The 25,081-nt window shown below is 35.8% G+C and overlaps 1 protein-coding gene and 1 pseudogene across 2 annotated transcripts in view; one reads left to right on the forward strand and one right to left on the reverse strand.

Moving 5' to 3' along the window:
• Positions 1-25,081, reverse strand: part of SMAP1 (small ArfGAP 1) — a 108,314-nt gene that overhangs the window by 36,096 nt on the left and 47,137 nt on the right. Inside the window, exons 4-6 of one of the 2 annotated variants that reach the window (XM_049776889.1) lie at positions 20,904-20,979; positions 9,737-9,817; positions 4,660-4,740 (exon numbers count right to left, since the gene is read on the reverse strand). In XM_049776889.1, coding sequence (XP_049632846.1) covers positions 4,660-4,740; positions 9,737-9,817; positions 20,904-20,979 — 238 coding nt within the window. The remainder of the gene's footprint in view (positions 1-4,659; positions 4,741-9,736; positions 9,818-20,903; positions 20,980-25,081) is intronic. The other variant, XM_049776890.1, reaches the window with a different exon arrangement.
• On the forward strand, positions 6,822-6,919 carry LOC126014550 (uncharacterized; annotated as a pseudogene).

The following is a 25,081-nucleotide window of genomic DNA, read 5'->3' on the forward strand; positions in this document are numbered from 1 at the left end:
TTCAACATACCCCTAAGTATTTCAAAGTGTTTTGCATGAAATGTTGCAGGTAAAAACAAATCCACTGATTTAAATTTGAAAAAACTGAGGCTCTTATGTGATCAGCTATGTCTTGGCAATGAGCAAATCTGAGAACTAAACTAAAATCTTTCAGCCAAATAGACTTTTCCATCTTTTACTCTCTAACAGCATGCTAGTATTTTCTTGGGAAGCTCCTTGCCTCTATCCTCCTTTTGTTGATTTTATGTCCATGGTCATAAAATTATTCCGACTGTTCTGTCCAGATAGCATGTTTCATTGCAGTATCTGCTGCACACTTAGATGTGGAGTAACATAAACAGTCCATGAATTGTGCCAAGTAACAATATTGTCAGGAATCACAATTTTGTGACCTCAAGCTTGCAAGGCAACCTCTCTACTGTTGTCATACACCTGTAAAATCACTTTACTTTTTCCTTTCATTTTTATGAATTTACTAGCATAAGTACCCTTATTATCTCAATGCTGATTGATGTTAAATTTTGACTAATAAATGTGGCAAGGAAAACAAGCAGAGAGCAGTGAGGCTGGCTCAGTAAGATCCAAGATACCCCAAAACACTTTTTCCCATGACTCTGTCTGATTTCTTGCACAAAACTGCAAGCTGTGATCCCCACATACTGATGCCCAAATAGGGACTTGAACTTAAAAACAGTGAGTAGGGTAACAAATATCTCAGGGTACTAAATAACAAAATTGTTATCATCATGTCAACCCCCTCTTGCTGCACTGAATGTGTTATACCCTCTACTGGAGTATTAGCTTACATAACATCCTCCTTCTGAGTTGCCTAATGCCACTCTAGAGTATTTACCAACGTTTTTCAAGAAAAACTCAACGTGGCATATCCATTAAAAATTCTTCCAAGCACATGCCTCAAGAAGAGAAGAGTGCTTTTATAGTAGTGAAGATTCCTTACTCAAAAGACTTTCCTACAGCCAATAGGATAAGCGAAATTGCATTAAAGATGTTTGACAATCTGTGAGGATACAAAAGTAAAAAGTCTGCACTCAACAGTCTCTCCCAGGGGGTCGGAGCGGTAGTGCAGTGGTAGGGCATTTGCCTTGCACGCGGCTGATCCAGGACAGACCTCGGTTCGATCCGTGGCGTCCCATATGGTCCTCCAAGCCAGGAGCGATTTCTGAGCACATAGCCAGAATAACCCTGAGCGTCACCAATTATGGCCCCAAAACAAAAAACAAACAAACAAGACTCTGGGATCAGTACAGGACCCAGCAGGATGAACGATGTGGAGATGGAAAAGCCAGTGCTGGTGATCCAAGTCTTATGCACTGTTAAATGGTTCAATGTTCAAAATGGCTATGAATTCGTTAACAGAAATGACAATGAGCAGGATATCTTTGTTCACTGGAAATCTATTAAGAGAAATAATCCCAATAAGTCTTTACAGCGTTGGAGATGGTGAGACTGTGGAGTTTGATAGTGTGAAAGGACAGAAAGGTGGAGAAGCTTCTAACATAACTGGGCCAGGGGGGAATACTAGTGCAAGGCAGTTGTTTTTCTCCCAATTGATGAAAGTTCTACCTATTCAACCTTTGGCTTTGTCCAGCTGAGGTCCCCTTAGGCAGGACAGAATCAGGCAGTGAAGGAGCGAGCTGAAGACTCAGACGAGCGTTCCAGATGCCAGTAGCCCCCAACCCTTTACAGAAGATGCTTTATGAGAGGCCTAAAGCCCCTCAGTTAGCTGCAGCCAATCGAGAGCACTGACCTAACCCAGAACTACACTCATTTCAGTTTTGTATTTTCCTCCAGAAATTTTTTTTTAGGGTATGTTGTGCCAAGAGGATTAAACTGTAACACATCAAAGATTAACAGCTGACATTTTTATTCTACATTGGTGTACTGTAATCAGTGAATTGATTTTCTCTCACAAATTAATGATAATACATTTTTCTCATAAGTTCAAGCAACTGTTAAAAATGTCTATGCAAGAAATACATTTTCAATTTTACATTAAAATAGAAATTCACAAGAGTAAGTGATAGTACAGTGGTTAAGGTGCTGGCCTTGCATGTGATGGACCTTGTTTCAATAGCAAACATATGGTTCTTTAAGTACCACATGGAGTAACCCCTGAATAGAAAGTCAAAAGTAGCCCAGAAAACTGCTGGGTGATCCCCCACCCCAACACAAATAAAGAGATCAGACAATCAAAACCACAACACATATTCTTGGGACAATGTGCCACTAGCAACAATACTTTTAATTTAAAAGTATCCAGTGAAGTTTATATAAAAAGCAGTAAAGGTATACATGTATACAAACATATGAAGTAGCTATCTTTATGCATACACATAAAAACGTTTTAAGTGTTTTACTTGTAATGTATAATTTTTCTATGTGGAATACCTTCACAAAATAGCTTTAAATATTAAAAGAATTTTTAATTCATTAAAAATAATCACAGGTAAGTGAATAATTATATCCTAATTCACATAATTTTTTACCATAGGTACAAAATAATTATCGTAAATTCTCATTGCAATAACTTCTAAAATTCTGGTACGTGGGTACCAAGATCTATACCTGAAGATTACCTAGAAGCACTTCAAACTTCTTTTACAGACTTATTAAAGCGGCCATCTTCAAATTTATGTGGACTGACTGATTTTTCTTGCCCTCTGTGTATGTATCTGTGTATAGATCCACTTTTTTATTTTACCTGGGAAGCTCCCATCAACATCTTAGCAAAAAAAATAGAAAAGGAGATTTGTGGCAATACTAACTACAAAAGAGACAGTTAACCATAGATCAAAGGTTTGAACCCAGCTCTTCTCTTCACTCATTTTCTTTTACTTCCACTTTCAATCATGAAGAATGAAATCTCAATACACACTTGACTTCCTGATTTAAAAAATAAAATTCTAAATAGACATGGGTTGGATAGTAAGTACTGTGATAAAATGCTCGCTTTGCTTGCATCTAACCTGGGCGTGAGCCACACAACTATATACAGTGCCCTGAGCCCTGGTAAGAACATCCCAGCCAGAAAGCCAGGTGTAAGCCTAAGCACAGCTGGGTGAGGCCCTGAAAACCACAAATAAAAGATAAAAGTCTAAATATCTATTTACACTTTATACTACAAAAGAGTTGAGCAGATCTAATATACAATGAATCTTCTATAAGTTTACTAGATGTTTTACTAGATGGTTTACTAGATGGTTCTTGATAAACAATGAAATTTGTCAAGCCCTAATTAAAGGTTCCTTAACCTACAACCTAGTTAACACATTTATATAATGTATCATAATATATAGCAATATATTTATTTATATATAAATATAAATATATAATATATATAAAATATATATAATAAATAAAAATAAATATATATTTATTTATATATATTGCAAGCACCCCCCCTGCAAACACACACACACACACACACACCAAAAACAAAACACTGGACTACTTTTTATATTTGGAAGCATACATTTTTCAAAAAGAGCAACTTTAAAGCTCAGAACTTTCCAAAGAAATTATTTGTTCAAACCAAAAAAGAACTCCCAAAGTATTCTTGAATAAACTGATTCCCATTTATGTGAAAATATGGAGCATTAATTGGTGTTCTGGCATATAGTCTATCTAGTACAGGGGTCAGCAACCTGCAGCTCTTTTGAAGCTTTGCCGCAACTCTGACATCAGGGCCAATAGCAGGGGGCCAAGGAGAGGTATCACTTAAATATTTAATTGGCTATTAATTTGCACAAATATATTTTACATTGTTAAGTGAAATTCTTTTCTTCTTTAGATCGATAGCTAACTTCATGATCCTGTATATAGCACTAAGCTAATGAAAAATGCATGCAATGCTATATTTGTTTTAAATGTCGCAATGGTTTTGCGGCTCCCAGGTTTTTTTTCCGTTGGAAACGAGTCCAAGTGGCTCTTTATGTCTTAAAGGTTGTAAATCTAAATTTATGTTAATTAGAAATGTCAAAAGTACAACAAAGTATTGTAGAATTTCAGTCTTAATTTTTTTATATTATTCTTTCTATTGTCAGAAATAAAAAGAACCCTCTCTCCAGCTGACCTCATTATAAAGATATTTTAAATGAGACTACTCAAGGTAAACAAGTATATTTATAAAATTAAGTAGTTCCATCAGAAACTAATAAACAGTCTAAATAAATTCAGTTCACTTCAGAGAAAAGCAAAATTTTTTACAAAAATTTTCTTACAAAAACTGAATTTTAAAATGCAACAAAAAATAATCAATCACACAAATCCAAGATGCATAACGAAACAGACTGAAGACCCCATCAGGCATGATCACTTTATTCTCTACTATCAATGAAGTCTGTGTGTAGAAGTCCTAAAATATCATTCTAGGTGTCATAAATAACAATATTTGTCTTAGAACATTCATAGGATCTTAAATCATATATATGTAACAAATTACAAATAATATTTGATAAGATAAGCTGCTACAAACATGCTCAACACAAATATTTACTTGACTACTTTTTGAAACAGTTGAATAACATGAAGACCCCCCTAAGTCATTCCCATTTATGCACAAAAATATTATACAAATGTGCAGTTTTGCACATATTTTGTAAAAAAAAAATCTTTATAAATTAGAAACAAATTGTTTACCTTTTCAGCTGTAAGAGATTTTGTAGGTTTTTCTGGCTCTTTGTCTCTCTTTTTCTCTTCCTTTTTCTTTTCCTTTTCTTTCTAAAATATAGGCCAGAGTTTTGATAAGTTTTTTTCAACTGTCAAGTTTTAATATATTTTAATTGATTTCAGTCATCACTTAAGAAAAATATAAGTATTCAATGATCACAATGTTCAGGATACTGAAATATAAAAGTAAAAAGAAAATTTAAACTTCCATTGAGGCTACAAAATACATAATACAATAAGAAACATCTTTTCCTTACAAAATTAAGCATAACAATTTAGAATTGAATATTTCAGCATTTGTCCACTTAGTTTTGGTATCTTTTTGTTCATCATATATCTATTTCATAAATTCTCACCTATACTTAGTTAACTTTAGGCTTCCTATAGCAACCATAAAACTGGAATTTGAATAAAGAAATAAAAACTGAAACAGAATTCTTAAAGATGAAGACATTTATTTAAATAGTAGTAAAGAAAGTAAAAAATTTTATTTTTAAAAATATCAAAACACAGTTTTAATCCATTATAACCCTTTTTTAAAAGGAGAAACAATTTTTCTCATAAAAAAGTGTTAAAGATGTATTAAGCGCCTTAGTCAAAGAAGGAATATATTTAATTCAAACCAGTCAAGGTAAACTACGGTGGTATTATGATGCCTACAATTTGTATTTCCATGAAGAATGAAAACCAAATATACAAATAAAGTACAATGAAGTAAAGATTAATTGAAGATACTTCATAAGGCATTCAGAAAAAAGAGATTACAGGAAATCTAGAATAGGATTAATTATTGCAACTGAGTAATGAGCTAGATTTCAGTTGCCAGCAATATAGTATACAAACTGATAAATCTGAGACACAATAATATTGAATAACATAATTAAATAATATTTAGTAACATAATCAAAATATCTACAGTGTGTTTGTGTCTGCATGTTTTAAACTGTTTGACACAATCTATAAATTAGATCTGCTGCTATTTGTTAAATAGGGAAAATGGTGCAATTCTAATACCATAATGTAAGAGAGATAGTAAAAATTCTTATTGTAGGCACTCAAAAGCACCTCATTGTCTCATTTTTTTTTATAATGACCATGGGAAAAAACATCACTGCCACTGTTCAATAAACAAAGAAACAAAATCTTAGAAAAATAATACACAAAGCACAACATACAGCTGATCAACAGTAAAACTGAACCAGAGTTCAAAAATATACTGCCAATAGAAATTTGCTATTATTATTGCTGTTTTTCCTTACAACATCCCTTACAATATTTAAGAGAATCTTTACTCTAACTACTAGATACCATTTTAATTCATTTAATTCTCACAATACTAGGCAAGTAATAGTATCTCCACTTTAAATGAAAGCAATATTATCAGGAATATGTCACGGATGGATTGTTCTATAATTTCTCAGAGATTTTACAACTCAAGGAAGCTACTGTATAAAAGTGAAAAGAAAGCTGAGAAAGCTGATCTTGATAATAACTGTAACTGGTAAACATATATGCAATTACCCGAAACAAATTATATGATTTAGTGACATTTTAGTGCTCTTCAATGCTAGAGTTTCAACTATCAAAATATGCCTGTCATCTAATCTGACCCCAGCAGCAGGATCAGACTTTGAAGTAACATTAAAAACATGAGCTCCAAATTCAGATCAGATAGTCTAAATCATAGATGGCTCTAATCTATAGAAAAAAGAATCCTGAAATGTAAGAATACTGTGAGAACTCAAACTTTTATTTTCTCAGCAAAGATAAAATATGTCAGTGTTTCATAGTATAAACAAATACAGTAAAATAAGAAAACTGAATAAGAAAACTGGTATCTCTACTCAAGACTTAAAACATTATGTACATATTGGGTTCCTTATAATCAAACTATATTTGAGTGATTAAAGGTATGGTCTGTAAATTTTTTATGTTCTATCTTGAAAAATTTGAGCATATATACTCTACCATATGTACAAATTTATTTAAAAGCACACAGTACTATATTTTATACAAATACATAAAGTAGAAATTTTAACATGCAGTGGGAAAAGTCTGAAAATATCTAAGATTGACAAACTTGGCATGCTCTCTAGACTATTAGTGATCACTGAATTAAGACTACTGGTTTTGTGCTCACTTTGGCAGCACATACACTAAAATTGGAACGATACAGAGAACAATCCTGCGCAAGGATGACACGCAAATTCGTGAAGCGTTCCATATGAAAAAAAAAAGGACTACTGGTTTCATAGTATATGAGAATAGTATCCAACGACAACAGAAACAAAGGCCAGGAGCACTGGTGTATATAGAAAGTTAGCACAAAGAGGAGGGAGTACAGTTAGGACAGAAAAGGGACCATTATGACAATGACAGTTGGTAATTATCACTCTGGACTGGATGCTAAAAGGAGGTAAAGTGTTTACCTCATCAGTAATGATACTGCAAACTACAGTGCCTAAAAGGAAAAAACAGCCATGAGAGAAAAAAAAAGGAGACGAGAGAAGAGGGAGAGGAGAAAGGAGAAAGAAAGAGGAGGAGAAAGGGAGAGTTGGAGAGGGAAAAGGAAAAAGAAAGATGTCTACCATAGATGAAGTCTGGATGTGGAGGCAGTGGAAGCAATATCGGATGGCGAGTTGTATGTACTGGTAAATAGACGGGTGTTGGAACACTATGACTGAAATTCAACCATTAATAACTTTCTTCTGTGTATCTCATGGTGATTCAATTAAATGAAAAAAGAAAATAAAGTCTGCAGATTCGTGAAACATGGGAACTACACAGTGCAAAATCAAAGAATCTCAAAGCAGCCCCACACTCCTAGCGAGCTCCTAGATGTGGTGTTTTGTGTCTTAGCTCAGAAGAGAGAGTTAAGACACAAAACACAATTCTCCAAGCCTATCCTCACCAACCAAATTTTTTTGTTCAGAAACTATTGCCTAAAGTCTCCCCCTTGTTCTGCTCTCAGGTTAAGTGTACAGATTTCCATTCTTTGATTTCCTCCCTCCCACCTGAATTTTTCTTTTTTCTCTTTCTCCACTGTCTACAGACTCCCTCAAACCTTTAATCCAGCCATATTTGTTTCTTTTCCTAAATCTGTGCCTCGTCTTTAACTTGTATTCTTTTATCTTGAATAACATCATTTAATAAGATGCTCAAGCCACAAACCAGTGTGATAAAGGCTCCCCAAAGCACTCAACAATCCATTAACAACTCAATTCCATAAATTCTCAGCAACTCTTAAAGCTTCTTTCTTCATTTTCTCCACCTCCAGTCAAAAACAGATATCAATTATTTTAAAGGAATGAAAATAGATTTTCAAGTCTTTTGCAAACCCACTACAAAAAAGTTCACTCTACAGAATCAGTGGAACAGTGTTATCATATGATCATCAGGTACTGTTATCCCCCTATTCTTAAAGCCCATCATTAAAATGCCAGATTAAAATTAAGATTTTCTTAATAGTCTCATAAGAAAGTTCCTCTCTGGGGCTGAAGTGACAGTACAGTGGGTAAGTTACTTGCCCTGCATGTGGCCAACTAGGTTAGATCCCCAGCATCATAGGGTCCCCAAGTCCACCAGGAGTAATTTCTGAGTGCAAAGATAGGAATAACCCTGAGCACCACTGGTTATGGTCCCAAAGTGAAGAGAAAGAGAATAAAGAAAAAAATAGAGAATAGAAGAAAGAAAGCAAAGAAAAAAAGCAAGCTCTGTAATACCCCCAAATATTTCACCCTGTCATAAAGTTTCTTATTCTCTCACAAGATTCTCTCTGTACTTGGAATGCACCCTAATCCTTATATCTAATGTTTAATTAAGAAATCCATATATCTAATGTTTAATTAAGAGTTCCAGGGGTCTTCAAACTATGAGCCGCGGGCCACATATTGTATCTGTTCCCGTTTTGTTTCTTCACTTCAAAATAAGATATATGCAGTGTGCATAGGAATTTGTTCATAGTTTTTATTTTCACTATAGTCCGGTCCTTCAACGCTCTGAGGGACAGTGAACTGGCCCCCTGTTTAAAAAGTTTGAGGACTACTGGATCCATTAGGGGCCAGAGCAATAGTACAGAGGATAGGGCATTTGCCTTGCATGCTGCTAATTCTAGTTTAATTTCAGGCATCCCATATGGTCCCCTGAGCCCTCCAGGAGTGAGTCCTAAGTGCAGAATCAGGAGTAACCCCTGAACACCATAGTGTGGCCCAAAAAACAAAAACAAACAAAAGTTTAATTCATGAAAATACACTTCCACTTAATAGCATAACAGTATGTAGATGAAAATTGCAACACAATATCTTGCTTTTGAAAACCTAAGAAAAACTTTTTATACATTAGACTAAGTTCTTTGAAGGTAGAAGTTTTATCTTTGGGAAGAGTGAAATTGAAGACTCAGGAATTATAGGGGTCCATATTTGGTGCTGAGAGTTAAATCCAGGTTAGTTACAAGTCTGGATTAATGGCTACAATGAGCACATTTTGCAATGCATAGCTTTTCAAAGAGGGGTTTGAAGCAGGACACAGCAACTCTCAGCTCCAGAGACATACAGAGACATAAACACGGGGCTTAGATTGTTATGACAGTGTTTGCCGAGGTCAAACGTGGCCCCCTCCGGGGAAGGGCACACCACTATTTGAGAACCATTGCTTTAACCCTATTGTAGTCTAAAAAATCATAACTGATTCTAATTCATGATTCTAAATAATATACAATGTACCTGTATGTTACTTTTGCTTTTTTAAAATAAAAACACCTTGACATTAAATTTCTTGGAGTGTTTTAAAATAATAGAAACAAAATATACAGGTATTTTAATCTAATGTTTCCCTAACAGATCAAGAAATTAAATACCAACTGGAAAAAATTTTGACTTAAAATCTCAACACTGAATAGTAATCAGCTTTCTGTTGTATTCACATTGTCGTACTAGAAATACAGTCATTGAGAATATAAACGATTCTAGCACTCCTGAATTACAGCACAACTTAAAGGCAGTTTATTTACCCTTTTACACTAACAAAGTTGCCTAAAATACTACCATACCTCTGATTTGTTTTTTTCAACAGCAGCTTGTAGAGAAGGAGAAGATACCAAAGGCTGAAGAGGAGCATCTGAGGAGGAAATCTTTGGGATGCAGATGCAGACAGTAGAAAAAAAACATAAAGAATAATCAGAATAGACAGAACTAAGAAAGAAACAAAACCCCCAAATTTCAGAGATATAGAAGCAATCACAAGAACATTAACAAAGAAAAGTGAAATATCTTTTCTTTTTTTTTCTTTTCTTTTTTTTTTTTTTTTTTTTTGGTTTTTGAGCCACACCTGGAGACCTCAAAAATCACTCCTGGCAGGCGCAGGAAATCAAATGGGATGCCAGGGATTGAACCTGGATTGGCCACATGCAAGGCAAACATCCTACCCACTGTGTTACTGCTCTGGCCCTCCATGTGAAATTTCCAACAGTAGTATGACAGAAAACTTCTTAGAAATTATAGATTGCTGATGGGGCTGGAGAGATAATACAGTAGTAGGGTGTTTGCCTTACACACAGCTGATCCAGGACAGACAGTGGTTCGAATCCCAGCATCCCATATGGTCCCCAATGCCTGCCAGGAACAATTTTTGAGCGCAGAGCCAGGCTTAACCCCTGAGTACTATTGAGTGTGATCCAAAACAACAACAAACTAACAGATTGTTGAATTAAAATTTATTTCACTATCAGATATTTGTAATGTCATAGCAAAAGTACTTCAAAAATAATTCAGCTTTGGAGTCAAATAGATAGCACAGCAGTAGGGCATTTGTCTTGCACATGGTCAACCCAGAACAGACCCTGGTTTGATTCCTGGCATCTCATATGGTACCCTGAGCCTGCCAGAAGTGATTTTTGAACACAGAGCCAGGAGTAACCCCTGAGCACAGCAGCTGTGACCCAAAAGCCAAAAATAAATAAATAAAATAATTCCGTTTCTCCGTTCACTTTTACTTAATATTAGTACTGCAATAGTAATGCTATGAAGTATGTAGACACAAATGTTCTAAGAGGCAGGAGAGTGAATTGAAAAACTAAATTTTGGGGGCCGGAGCAATAGCGAGTTTGCCTACTGACCCAGAATGGACCTTGGTTCAATCCTCGGTGTCCCATTTGGTCCCCCAAGCCAGGAGTGATTTCTGAATGCATAGCTAGGAGTAACACCTGAGAGTCACTGGGTGTGACCCAAAAACCAAACCAAACCAAACCAAAACTTAAATTTTGTTTTAACATGTGAATTGTTAAGAATGAAAAGTAAAATACTGTTGAAATACTTTTACTCAAGTTTTTAAGAAAATGGGGGGGAAAGTAGGAGGAAAAATAAAATACAATGTTAACAGCTGAGTTACAGAATTCATGATAAAGCAATTTATACAGTTCTTTAAGATCAGTATGCATAGACACCATTTTCAATGCTGTATTTGCCAAATTACCCAAAAGCATTCAAACATTTACATATGCAGTAGAGACAATTTATACATGAAAATATTTAATCTAAAAACCTTTCACACATCTTCTTACCCAATTTCTACATGTGCAATTAATCACTTTAATAAAAGCATGTCGGGCCCGGAGAGAGAGCATCGCGGCGTTTGCCTTGCAAGCAGCCGATCCAGGACCAAAGGTGGTTGGTTCGAATCCCGGTGTCCCCTATGGTCCCCCGTGCCTGCCAGGAGATATTTCTGAGCAGACAGCCAGGAGTGACCCCTGAGCACTGCCGGGTGTGGCCCAAAAAACAAAAAAAAATAAAAATAAAATAAATAAAATAAAATAAAAGCATGTCTTCCAGTTTTCATTATTGCCAAAATATAACTGAAATACATTTACAAAATGAACAGATCACTGGACCCATCTCTACGAAACTTCCCACAAATAGCAGGGGAGTGTAGTTAGGGCAGAAGGGACCACTATGACAATAATATTGGGAAATGATCACTCTAGACAAGAGATAAAGTGATATGCATGATAGTCTTCAGTAAAAATACTGCAAATCACAGTGTCTAAAGCAGTGGGGGGGAATATCTTCCATAGAGAAGAGGGAGAAACTGGGAAAATTGTTGGCGGAAAATGTGTACTGATGAAGGGTGTTGTATATTATAAATCAAAAAACTCAATCATGAACAACTTTGCCACTGTGTATATCATAGTGATTCAATTAAAATTTATAAATAAAATGTCTTAAAATTACATAGCAATTATCATAGCAATAATGTGAAAAAATTAAAAGATACTATATACTATCAAAATAACACTTGTAAGATGACAAGTCTCTATTCAATCTGCTGGTTATTAAATTAATTATAGCTTTAATTCTTTTATTTTTCTCTTTTGTTTTTTTGATACCTAATGGTGCTCTGAAGGTTACTCCTGGCTCCGCATTAGGGTCAATTTTGAACATGGGAACCATGCTGGATGCAGGAGACTGAGCCTGGGTCAGCAGCAGCATGGAAGACAAGCACCCTACCTATTGTGCTCCCAGCACAATGGCTGTAATTCTTTATTATTTTTTTGGGGGGGGGGGCACATTCAGCAGTTCTCAGGGTTACTACTGGCTCAGCACTCAGAAATTACCATTGGGAGGTTTGTGGGACCATAAAGGATGCCAGGGACCAAACCCAAGTCAGCAGTGTGCAAGGCAAACGCCCTGCCTGACATGCTATTGCTCTGACCCCAATGACTATGATTCATAAATCATAAGCCAAGACCATAAACTTTAGAATTGGGGCTTGCGGGATAAGTGAGTGCGGTCACAACCAGCAGTGCTCAAAGCCTACTCCTGGCAGACTTGGGGACTATGTGCAAAGAAGTGCAAGGAATGGAACCCAAGCCAGCAACATGCAAGCAAATGTTCCACCCACTGTACTATCATATTGTTCTGGGCTCTAAACCATAGGATTCTTTTTCTTGTATTGCTACTAATTGTTATAATTTTTTTAAATTAGAAGGATTTAGTTCAATGATAGACTAGTGTTATGTGTGAGTACTTGGGATCACACACATAAGTAGCTGAGACCTGTAGCAGAGATGTTGCATGCACTATACCCAGGTTTGATCTCTAGAAATACATGCGCAGCTGCCCCCTAAGCACTACCAGAGAAGATGCCTCCTAGTACTACTGGGCCCCAGTAGCACTGCATCAACAGGTCCAAACACTGAACCATTAGCCCTGCACTGCCAGGCCAAGTATCACTAAGTATCACTCGCTGAGCAGCCTAAGCAGGGCTAAGAATGTACCCCCTACCTTCAAACCCTTCTATCCTCAAAAAAATAAATAAATAAAAATAAAAATAAATCAAACTATACCTATTAAAGCCTAATTTTTTAAATGGTTAGGTCTAGAAAAACTACGCCTGCCCAATGGGGCCCGACTGTGAAAAACTGTGAGTACTGCCTGTGCGTGTCTGTCTACTATCCTTTTGCGTGAACCTCTTGGGAGTGGGCCAAAAAGAGGCTCCAGCAGAGCACTTAGCTCCTCTTCGCTATGCGTCCTTGCGCTCTTTTAAGAAAAGAATACCATCTCAACAAGAAGAAAAAAAATCACACTAAGAACTGTGCTGGATCACTGAAGCTAGCATTTCTCTCCGGACTTTCTTCTCTCTTCCCGAGCTGCGTGCTCGGGCCTAAGATTTGATCCTGTGTGAGGCTTCATCCACGAAGGATTCCCCTTCCTTGGAAGCAAGTAAGCACATCTAGAAAGGGCGGAGCCAGAGGAGTGTGCTGCCTGCATCATATAGCCAATGAATACCACCACAACACGTAGAAAAACCCACAATACAAGTGTGACAATGGGGAAACAACGCAGGCCAGCATCAGACATAGAGAATGAAGATGACAATTCTGATGACCAGATAATGACCAACCAACTAATCAACCTCTCAGGTAAGGACTTTAGACGAGCAATATTGAAGATGCTCAAAGAACTCAAAGTAACCATGGATCGAGTTGAACAGAACACTAATAAGAACCAAGAAAATATGAAGACAGAAATCACAAAACTCCAAACTGAAATAACATGTCAAATAACAGGCCTGAAAAAGTCAGTAAACGAGGTGAATGACAAAATGGATAAGCTCTGGGACTGGGTATCAGAAGCTGAGAATAGACTTGGTGCTGTGGAAGATGAGATACATAACAATTCCATACAGCAGGCGATATTGGGAAAAAAAAAACTTAAAGCAAATGAACAACAATGGAAAAATTAGTCAAAGAATGGGAACAGATGAAAATAGAAGTCTATGATAAGATCAACAGAAACAACTTAAGAATCATTGGAGTCCCAGAGACCCAGGAAAAAAATTTCCAGGAAGAATCAATGGTCAAGAACATCTTTAAAGAGAAACTTCCAGAGCTAAAGAATATATGTGATCAAATCCTGCATGCTCGAAGAGTACCAACCAAAAGAGACCCCAGAAAAACCACCACAAGACACATCCTAGTCACAATGATGAGACAGAATTCTGAAAACAGCAAGATCAAAAGGGGAAATTACGTTCAAGCAAGCATCCTTGAGATTTACAGCAGACCAGTCACCAGAAACACTCAATGCCAGAAAGCAGTGGTGGGATATTGTAACAAGACTGAATGAAATGAATGCTTCACCTAGAATACTGTACCCAGCAAAACTCACTTTCCGGTTTGACGGAAGAATACATGGTTTCACAGACAAAAAACAGCTCAGAAACTTTACAGACACAAAACAAGTCTTAAGAGAGGAACTGAAAGACCTAATTTAAGACAAGACTAACCAAAAGACACACCAAATTTTGATATAAAGATGGCATTAAATCCCAGGACAATTCTTTCTCTCAATGTCAATGGACTAGATGCACCAGTCAAGAGACACAGAGTGCCTAATGGATCAAAAAACTCAATCCCAACGTTCTGCTGCCTACAAGAAACGCACCTGAATAGTCAGAACATAGACTCAAAACAAAAGGCTGGAGAAAAATTATCCAAGCAAACAACACCCATAAAAAAGCTGGAGTGGCCATACTAATATCAGAAAATGCAAACTTTATACTCAGGAAGGTTGTAAGGGACAAAGATGGACATTTTATATTAATCAAGGGGTATGTAGAGCAAGAAGAAATCACTCTCCTAAACATATATGCACTGAATGAGGGGCCAGCAAAATATTTAATACAACTGTTGACAAATCTGAAAAATAATATCAATAACAACACAATAATTGCAGGGGACCTTAACATGGCTTTGTCAACAATGGATAGGTCAACCAGACTGAAACCCAACAAGAATATACTAGACCTAAAAAGAGAAATGGAAGAAAGAGGCCTAGTGGATATATATAGGACACTCCATCCCCAGAAACCTGGATACACATTCTTCTCCAATGTACATGGGACATTCTCCAGGATAGACTACATGCTGGCACATAAAACATACCTCCATAAGATCAAGAGGATAGAAATTTTGCAGACTACCTTCGCTGACCATAAGGCTCTGAAATTATTTGTGAATTCCAAAGGGACTCAGAAGAAAAACTTAACACCTGGAAGTTAAACAGCCTCATACACAATAACCAGTGGGTCTAAGATGAAATCAAGGAGGAAATCAAAAGGTTCCTGGAAACAAATGACAATAAAGACACAAACTATCAGAACTTATGGGACACAGCAAAAGCAGTACTGAGAGGAAAATTTATAGCTTTGCAAGCACACATCAGGAAGGAAGAAGGAGCTTACCTGAGTAGCTTAATGACACAGCTAAAAGAACTAGAAAGTGCTCAACAAAAGGACCCAAAAATAGGAAGACAGAAGGAAATAACAAAGCTGAGAGCAGAAATCAATGAAGTGGAAACCCAAAAAACAATCCGAAAGATAAACAAAAGCAGAAGTTGGTTCTTTGAAAAAATAAACAAGATTGATAGACCACTGGCAAACCTAACAAAGAAAGAGAGAGAGAGAGAAACTTGATACTCGTATTAGGAATGAAAAAGGAGAGATCACTACTGATATGACAGAGATTCAAAGGGTAATCAGAAACTACTTTGAGAAACTCTACGCCACTAAAAATGAGAACCTGGAAGAAATGGATAAATTCTTGGACTCTTATAATCTTCCACGGTTGAAGGAAGAGGATGTAGCATATCTAAACACCCCCATCACCATTGATGAAATTAAAACGATAATCATATGTCTGCTGAAACACAAAAGCCCAGGCCCAGATGGATTCACTAATGAATTCTTTCAAACTTTCCAAGAGGAACTTATTATTAAAGACCTCGATATCAGCCCCAAAACCATAAGATGTATAGAACAGCACATAGGCAAAACACTCCAGGACATTACAGGCATCTTCAAGGAGGAAACTGCACTCTCCAAGCAAGTGAAAGCAGAGATTAACAGATGGGAATATATTAAGCTGAGAAGCTTCTGCACTTCAAAGGAAATAGTGCCCAGGATACAAGAGCCACCCACTGAGTGGGAGAAACTATTCACCCAATACCCATCAGATAAGGGGCTAATCTCCAAAATATACAAGGCACTGACAGAACTTTACAAGAAAAAAACATCTAATCCCATCAAAAAATGGGGAGAAGAAATGAAGAGACACTTTGACAAAGAAGAAATACAAATGGCCAAAAGACACATGAAAAAATGCTCCACGTCACTAATCATCAGGGAGATGCAAATCAAAACAACGATGAGATACCACCTCACACCACAGAGAATGGCACACATCACAAAGAATGAGAATAAACAGTGTTGGTGGGGATGTGGAGAGAAAGGACTCTTATCCACTGCTGGTGGGAATGCCATCTAGTTCAACCTTTATGGAAAGCAATATGGAGATTCCTCCAAACACTGGAAATCGAGCTCCCATACGATTCAGATATACCACTCCTAGGAATATACCCTAGGAACACAAAAATACAATACAAAAACCCCTTCCTTACACCTATATTCATTGCAGCACTATTTACCATAGCAAGACTCTGGAAGCAACCCAGATGCCCTTCAACAGATGAATGACTAAAGAAACTGTGGTACATATACACAATGGAATATTATGCAGCTGTCAGTAGAGATGAAGTCATGAAATTTTCCTATACATGGATGTACACAGAATCTATTATGCTGAGTGAAATAAGTCAGAGAGAGAGAGAAAAACACAGAATGGTCTCACTCATCTATGGGTTTTAAGAAAAATGAAAGACATTCTTGCAATAATAAATTTCAGACACAAAAGAGAAAAGACCTGGAAGTTCCAGCTCACCTCAGGAAGCTCACCACAAAGAGTGATGAGTTTAGTTAGAGAAATAACTACATTTTGAACTGTCCTAATATTGAGAATGCATGAGTGAAATGGAAGTCTGTTTAGAGTACAGGTGGGGATCGGGTGGGGAGGAGGGAGATTTGGGACATTGGTGATGGGAATGTTGCACTGGTGATTGGATGTGTTCTTTACATGACTGAAACCCAAACACAATCATGTATGTAATCAAGGTGTTTAAAAATATATATATAAAAAAAATAAAAATAAAAAATAAATGGTTAGGTCTAATGGACATTCATTTCCTAGTGATATTTTACTACCACCCTCTGTCAAAAATTAAATTAAAAAGCATAAACATTTGCTTAGGATAACAATCAGTATCCAAAAAAATTTGCCTGAATGCATTTAGAGACTGAAATAAAATAGGGATTTAGTATATTGAAGATTATTAATTCAAAATAATCTAGTATAAAAGTAACATTACTTTTGAAAAGATGATAAACTATTCTGGCGACTTTTTAAAATTCAGTAACAGAAATATAGAACAATTCAGTACATAGTAATTTTTTATGGGGGGGTACAACTGGGCTCTGCAGTCAGGAATCTCTCCTGGTGGTACTCATGAAACCATACAGGTTGTCCAGGATCAAACCAGGGTTGGCCAAATAGAAGGCCAACCTTAAATTACCCAAAATATTTAAATATTTTAACCCTTCTGCCCCAAAGAGCCCTATATTTACATCTACATTTATTATAGATATAATACACTATATCTATATAAATTATATGCTTTATACTTATGTATTTATATACACACTATATTCCAGAGAGGAAAGAAACAGAGACTTGTTTAGTAGAAAAAATATCTGAGCAAAATAAAATCTGTAAAGGGGCTGGAGAGATAGCATGGATGTAGGGTGTTTGCCTTGCATGCAGAAGGACTGTGATTCAGATCCCAGCATCCCATATGAGCCTGCCAGGAGCGACTTCTGAGCATAGAACCAGGAGGAACCCGAGCGCTGCTGGGTATGACCCAAAAACCAAAAAAAAAAAAAAAAAAAAAAAAAGATATCTGGTAAAAAGCAATAGACAAATCACATAAATGAAAAGCAAAGTTTGGTATACCATAAACTAAATTATCTGTCAATTAAAAAAATGCATCAGATGACACAAGAATGGGGATGAATTTCACAAACAATAAAATAAGCCAGAACTGAAGAGGAATAAAGATGGCTCAAAGGGCTTGTGTGCATAATGCAGGACCCTTAGATTCCATTACCCACATCAAAGTTCCTTTAGTCACTGTTGGGAATAACCAAATTCACTGAACCAGAGTAGCTCTTGAACACTATGGCCCCAAATGGCCCCAAACCTCAAAACAAAAACTGATGTTCAATGTTGCTTCTGAATCTCTGAAAACCACTCACTCATACCTTGACTTACCTTTCTAATAGGAAATCACTTGTCAATTGGACTAAGTACTCCTACCAGTTTCCTTGACCCAACTCATGTTTTTCTACAAATCTGATCAAATATTCTTACATAAATAGTTCACACACATACAAAGAAAAAGTTAAACTGCTTGACTGAACATAAGTTGCATTTATCTTATCTCTCTACCTTTCTCTGTCCTAAATAAACTTTTATCTAGTCATATACCTCCTTCCAGGTTCCAATACTCCCTGAAGTTGACCCCCACTCCACTATGGGGTTGTTGACTTTCATTTAAAATACTCACAGTTCTGTCATTTCCTACCACTTCCTACTTAATTTCTGAGTTTATGTGCCTCCTCTAAGAGTATTCTTTCATCACCCAGTCTGATTCCAAGAGCTACTTAAGGTTTTCCAAAAGCAACTTCTGTAATACTTTTTTTTGTCAGTTTTGGGGCCACACCTGGTGGAACCCGGGTTAATCCTGGCTCTGCACTCAGCAATCTCTCCTGGTGGGCTTAGGGCACCATATGGTATGCCAGGAATCGAACCCGGGTCTGCAGAATGCAAAGCAAATATCCTACCCACTGTGCTACTGTTCTGGCTTTTGTAATATTTTAAATATTAGAACAAATCATATGCTTCTTATAAAGATCTGGCAATGTCAGTACTTTTTGTTCAAATGAAATGCTCTTGAAACAGCCAGACATTGTACCTATGCTATTCATCATCATAGTACAGAACACTCAACAGGTCTCATGTTATAGTTAAAGGAGGGCAAGAGAGAGCAATCTCAAAGGAAGGATGAAAAGAAGGCTCAGTTTTAATCATTATTGTTGTCCATAAGTTCACTGAGGTGAAAAGGGACCTAGACAGTTTTGAAGGGACACTGATTTGCCTGGTAGTGGTGTGGAATAACAATACTGAATCCCTGAAACAAGACTATTAATGTTTTTATAGATCACAAAATCTAAACAAAAATTTTAAAACCATTCATCTAAGTTTCTCAAAAGACTTCTAAAATTCACAGCAATTCAAAAGTCTTGAAATTATAGCTCATATAACAGCTAATTCTATAATAATCTGTTAGCTGTAAACAGCTCTATAAATTTCTAGTGCTATATGACTTTAAGTACACACATGGTACTGTTTCTACATTTCTACCGTATTTTCCAGCATATAAGACGACCCCCTAATTTTACAGTTAAAACATAGGTTTAGGCCTATTTTCGCTGTATAAGACAGAACGTTCCTGTGCTGCAACTGTATGTACCACAGTAAGCCAATCACAACAAGCAAAGGTTCCAAAGTTATACTGTAATAAACTTCCTCTCTGACTCTGGCCAATCTGAGCAGGCTTTTTACAATGTACATTCAGGTACAAAATATTGTATAATTTGCATGCATAAAAAGCCTGCTTGTGTTGGCTGAGTTAGAGAGGCGGTCCGAGTAGCCTTGAAGTGATTGGTGCAGGATCGAGTTGGAAAATTCGTTTCGTGGCAATATCCAGACAATTTTCGTTTAACAGCATATCGAAACGTTTTTCAGGATATACTCGGCATATAAGGTGACCCCCAATTTTTGGTTGACATTTTTTGTTTCAAAAGTCATATTATACGCCAGAAAATACAGTAAGTAAAATATTTTTGTTGTAATAAATATTAGATTTTATATGTGTGATAATAAAAATCACTATTTTCTAACTTTATTAGGGCTCCAATAACTAAACTGTTTGACACATGACAAATATACCTTATAGCTAATTAATTCTGAATCTGTACACAGAGTATAAGCATATAAAATACACTATTCTTAAATTGTAACTAAGTATGGAAAATTTTAAACCAAAGAAATATACTGACATAACATTCATAACAGTATAAAACTACTAGATGTCAAAATGTTTGATAACAACCAATTAAGATGATTTTTCTATTATGTTTAAATATGCTTTGAAGAAAATTCACCAAAACCCTTAAAAAAGAATTACTACATTTGCCCTGTATTATCTTTTCATTTCCATTATCTATAAAATAACTTACTTCCCTTTTTATAATTAGAAAGTTGAAATTTTATATATTTTTTAATTTTCACTTTGGAAATTTCAAAAATTAGTGATCATTAAGGCAGTTATTACAGTCACAGAAAGTTCCATACTGAATCAAGTTCTATTTTATGAAAGTTCATTAAATTCAATATACCTTTTTACAGTAAAATACACTATAGTACAGGGGTCTCAAACTCAATTTACCTGGGGGCCGCAGGAGGCAGAGTCGGAGTGATCCTTGAGTGCAAAGTCAGTAGTAAGCCTTGAACATTTGAACACTGGGGGGGCGGGGGTTACCCAAACAAAACAAAACGATTCCTCTAGGGCAGGGCACAAAATGTACAGAAGGCCGCAAACGGCCCGCGGGTGGCGAGTTTGAGACCCCTGCATAGTACATTGTAACTTAAATGCTTAAGAACTATTTAACAAACATCAATTGATGATAACGATGGAGATTTTACTTACATTTGTAATAGCTATTGCATTTTTATCATAGTATTTCTTCTTTTCATATTTATCTCTGATGAAAAATTCCACTGCTCTGAAAACAGATAACTTAAGGAAAAGCATAACTTTAGCAATATGTATTCATATATTTCCTTTATTCATTCCTTCTGATCATAAAGCCTAAACTTTTAACATCAGATTTCCTACTCTCCAATGTTTATTTCCCTGTCACACTATTTCTACAATAAAATACTGTATCATGGGCCGGAGAGATAGCATTTGCCTTGCATGCAGGAGGTCATCGGTTCCAATCACGGCGTCCCATATGGTCCCCCGTGCCTGCCAGGAGCAATTTCTGAGCCTGGAGCCAGGAATAACCCCTGAGCACTGCCGGGTGTGACCCAAAAACAACAACAAAAAAAACCTGTATCTTACTTTTCTTTTTGCAAAAAAAATCTACATCTGCAGGAAAATTTCTCCATTCAACAAGACCACCCAACACAACTCTAGAAGGAAAAATAAACTTGTTTCTCAAATCAGACCCCCTAGTCATACACCACTACCACCACCACCACATAACCTTCCCTGATTCATCTCCAACTCTAAATTCAACTAAGGTCCAATTTGTATTTTCAGAAAAAAGAAACTCCATTTCTAAAGCATAACACATGTAGGTTTGCCTTTTTGGTTTAAATAAACCTCTTTATAATTCAAAATAGAGATTAAAGAAAGCCTGGAAAGAAGTGCACACATTAAACATAGAAAGTAACAGTGGCTACAGGTGAGTGAATGCATAAAAATTATGATCCACCTATTCATGTCTATGAAAAACAAAACAATCTGAATCAGTTGATCTTAAATTTTTGAGTTTCATTAAAAAAATTAAAACAGTTGAAATTTATTTTAAGAATGTTTTATTTTATGCATTTTATTCTCTGCAAAATTCCTATGAAAAGCATAACAAATTTTCCCACTAATATAATGGCATTATAAAAGAAAACAGAAGGGATTAAGGAAGGCAAATAAAACAGATCCCTCCCTTCCACCATCACATACACTTTATTTTATAATCTTTATTGTACTTTTTCCAATGCTAGGGGTTAAACACAGGGCCTCACATACCCAAGGGATGTGTTCTCTCTATCACCAATGTATATTCCTGGTCCTCTACTCCATTTAATAAGAATGACTGAAAGCTTATTTAGGGGTGAGGTGGAGAGACTTAGGTCACTCAGCTGTACTGTTTTTACTCCTGACTCAGTACTATCTCCCAGGCCCTAAAAACCTATTTTTATTTATTTTATTTCCTTTTTTTATTTTTTTTTTATTTTTAAGAGTTTTTATTATTTTTAGTAATATATTTTTATTTTAGGCATAGTGGCTTACATATCATTGACAATAATATTTTAGGTACATATTAACATAAAATTAGGGGAATTCCCATCACCGAATTGTCCTCCCTCCACCTCCGTTCCCATCCTGCCTCCCATAACCTCCTCCCTCACCCCCGGGGCTGCTAGCAAGAGTGGTCTTCTCTGTGCCCAGCTTACTACTCAGTGATCCTACACCTGTTTGGTCTTGGTACCTCCCTTGTTTCCCCCTCTAATTGGGAGGCTGGACCTCTAGAAGGACTCTGCCCATTTTTGACATTTTTGATTTTACCCCAGTTTATTACTTTTCCTTTCTTCAAATAAAAACCTATTTTAAAGGCAATTTCCTACAACATAAGCATCACTAAAAATTACTTTAAACTATGTATCTATTTTTTCTCCTCAAATAACCTACAAATAGGAGCAACCCACAAACTAAAACTGGGCACAAAAACTTTAAAGTTCTGTGAAATTCTACAGAACAAGAATGAGCTTGAGATATTTGAATGCCAGATCATTTATGTTGATCCATCACAAGTTCATATGTGAATCCAATTGGTTGATTTTTTTGCTAATGTCATTCATAAAGCTGTTTATTGAAGAGTGTAAGTATTTTAGTAGACTATTTTCAGAGTTTTGTTTGTTGTTGTTGGTTTTTTTGTGTGTGTATGTTTTTCAGTCACACACAGTGATGTCAGGGATTACTCTTGGCAGTGCTTAAGGGACTATATGGGATGCTGGGGACCAAACCCAGTCCCTTAGTAACAACTTAATATAAAAAGTTACTACAAATATCTGAATATTTCCATAAAATGCAATAGCTATTTTATTCTATTTCATGAGTTAATTAAATGTTGTTTGCTCATATATGTAAATCCAACTAAAATATATTTTCTATCTTTCTAATAAGAAAAATATGTTTTTTTAAAATGCTGGATTTGAAAAAGGCAAACTTTGAAGTAAATGACATTTAAAAGTGTAAAAACAATATCAACTTTTGGTCAGCTGGCTGATTTTTTCAGAAATAACATCACAGTGAAACTTAAATTTATACTCAATATAATTCAGATAAATAATTCAAATAGAGCTAAGTCTGATTTCTTTTTATAATAATAAACTCTCAAAGAAATTAAGCAAAAAGTTTAAATTATGAGACAAAGGCAATATGTTGAATACATACTGTTTTCTAAAGATATAAAATTAAAATGCAATAAAGAATCAGGGCAGAAAAACTTACTACTCGGACCTTTTAATTATTAACACAACACATTCTGGGCCCAGAGAAATAGCACAGAAGCGTTTGCCTTGCAAGCAGCCGATCCAGGACCAAAGATGGTTGGTTTGAAACCCGGTGTCCCATATGGTCTCCCGTGCCTGCCAGGAGCTATTTCTGAGCAGACAGCCAGGAGTAACCCCTGAGCACCGCCGGGTGTGACCCAAAAAAAAACAAACAAAAACAAACAAGCAAACAAAAAAAAACACAACACATTCTTTTTTTAAATGCAAAGTCTACTAAAAAGTTATTTTTCAAGACTCCATGTGAGTCAGCCAAGGAAAATCTATAATTCAAGAAACATTCTATGTCCTTGGTTTCTCTTCATAAGTCCAATTAATAACCTATCAAAGTTACATAATTTTCCCCACCATTCCAAAGGCAAGCAAATTTTTAATCATTAAAATACAAAAAAATTATTAAATTATAATTGTAGTCATCAGCAAGCTTTTTATAAAAGCATGAGACTGTAACCATTTTAAGCTTTTAAAGACAGGTTCTTGGAACAACTCTGCTTCTATAATTTTCTGTAGTCACAGAAAATTTATCAATAAATGGGCACTAATATGTCATAACAAAACTTTAGTTCCAAAATCATAAACGGTCTTAGGTGTCTGTAGTTAGAAACAGACTTCTGAAGTCTATTTCAACAATAGAGAGCAAAGAGTAGTCAAATTGATCTGATTGCCTTTATGTCTCATTATACTCAACTTAAGGAATTTTTATGATACAAATTGATAAATTGGTCTATATGCTGGCTACATTGTTAATTCCCAAAGTATCTCTAACCAGTGTTATTCTGGTACCAGTAGACACTTTAACTAGTCACAGTTAATGTGACCTAAAAGTTAAATAATATGGGCTAGAAGAGACTATAGCAGGTAAAGTGTTTGCCTTGTATGTGGCTGGTGCAGATTGGATTCTCTGCTCAGCGTATGGTACCTAGATAAAAAAAAAAATCATGGACAGCAACTACCATATTACTTTTAAATGCCTATTATCCAGCTATTACCTAAATAAACACAGGAAGAACCAACAAATGTTAGAAAACATTTATCTTTATTTTCCAATTTCCAAATGTGTTTCAATTTGAAGACAAAAAGAATTCTAAATGATACATAGCAACAGTCAACAAAAAATATTAAAAATTTATCTCTCTGGACTGTAACTGGGTGTTGAACAAAATTAAGTGGTATGCATAGTATCCCTTTCATTACAATAGTGCAAAATACAGTGTCTAAAAGAGAAAAAATTCAGGAAGAGAGAAAGATGTAAAATATCTGCCCCAGAAAGGCAGGGGGGAGGGTGGGAAGGAAAATGAGGACACTGATGGCAGAAAGTGTTCATGGGTGAAGGGTTATGTACATTGTAAGACTGAAATAAAACTCAATCATGAACACCTTTAGTCAAGTGTTTAAATAGAAGGGAAAAATTTTAAAGTAGAATAACCACATTTTTAGAGAAATTAAGGTAAGAAACATCTGAACTTTTATAAACTAATACAACAAAATGCCCTATAATATCTTCTAAGTCCATAGTCACAAAACAATCAA

Source organism: Suncus etruscus, chromosome 7 (assembly GCF_024139225.1).
Source record: "Suncus etruscus isolate mSunEtr1 chromosome 7, mSunEtr1.pri.cur, whole genome shotgun sequence".
NCBI lineage: Eukaryota > Metazoa > Chordata > Mammalia > Eulipotyphla > Soricidae > Suncus > Suncus etruscus.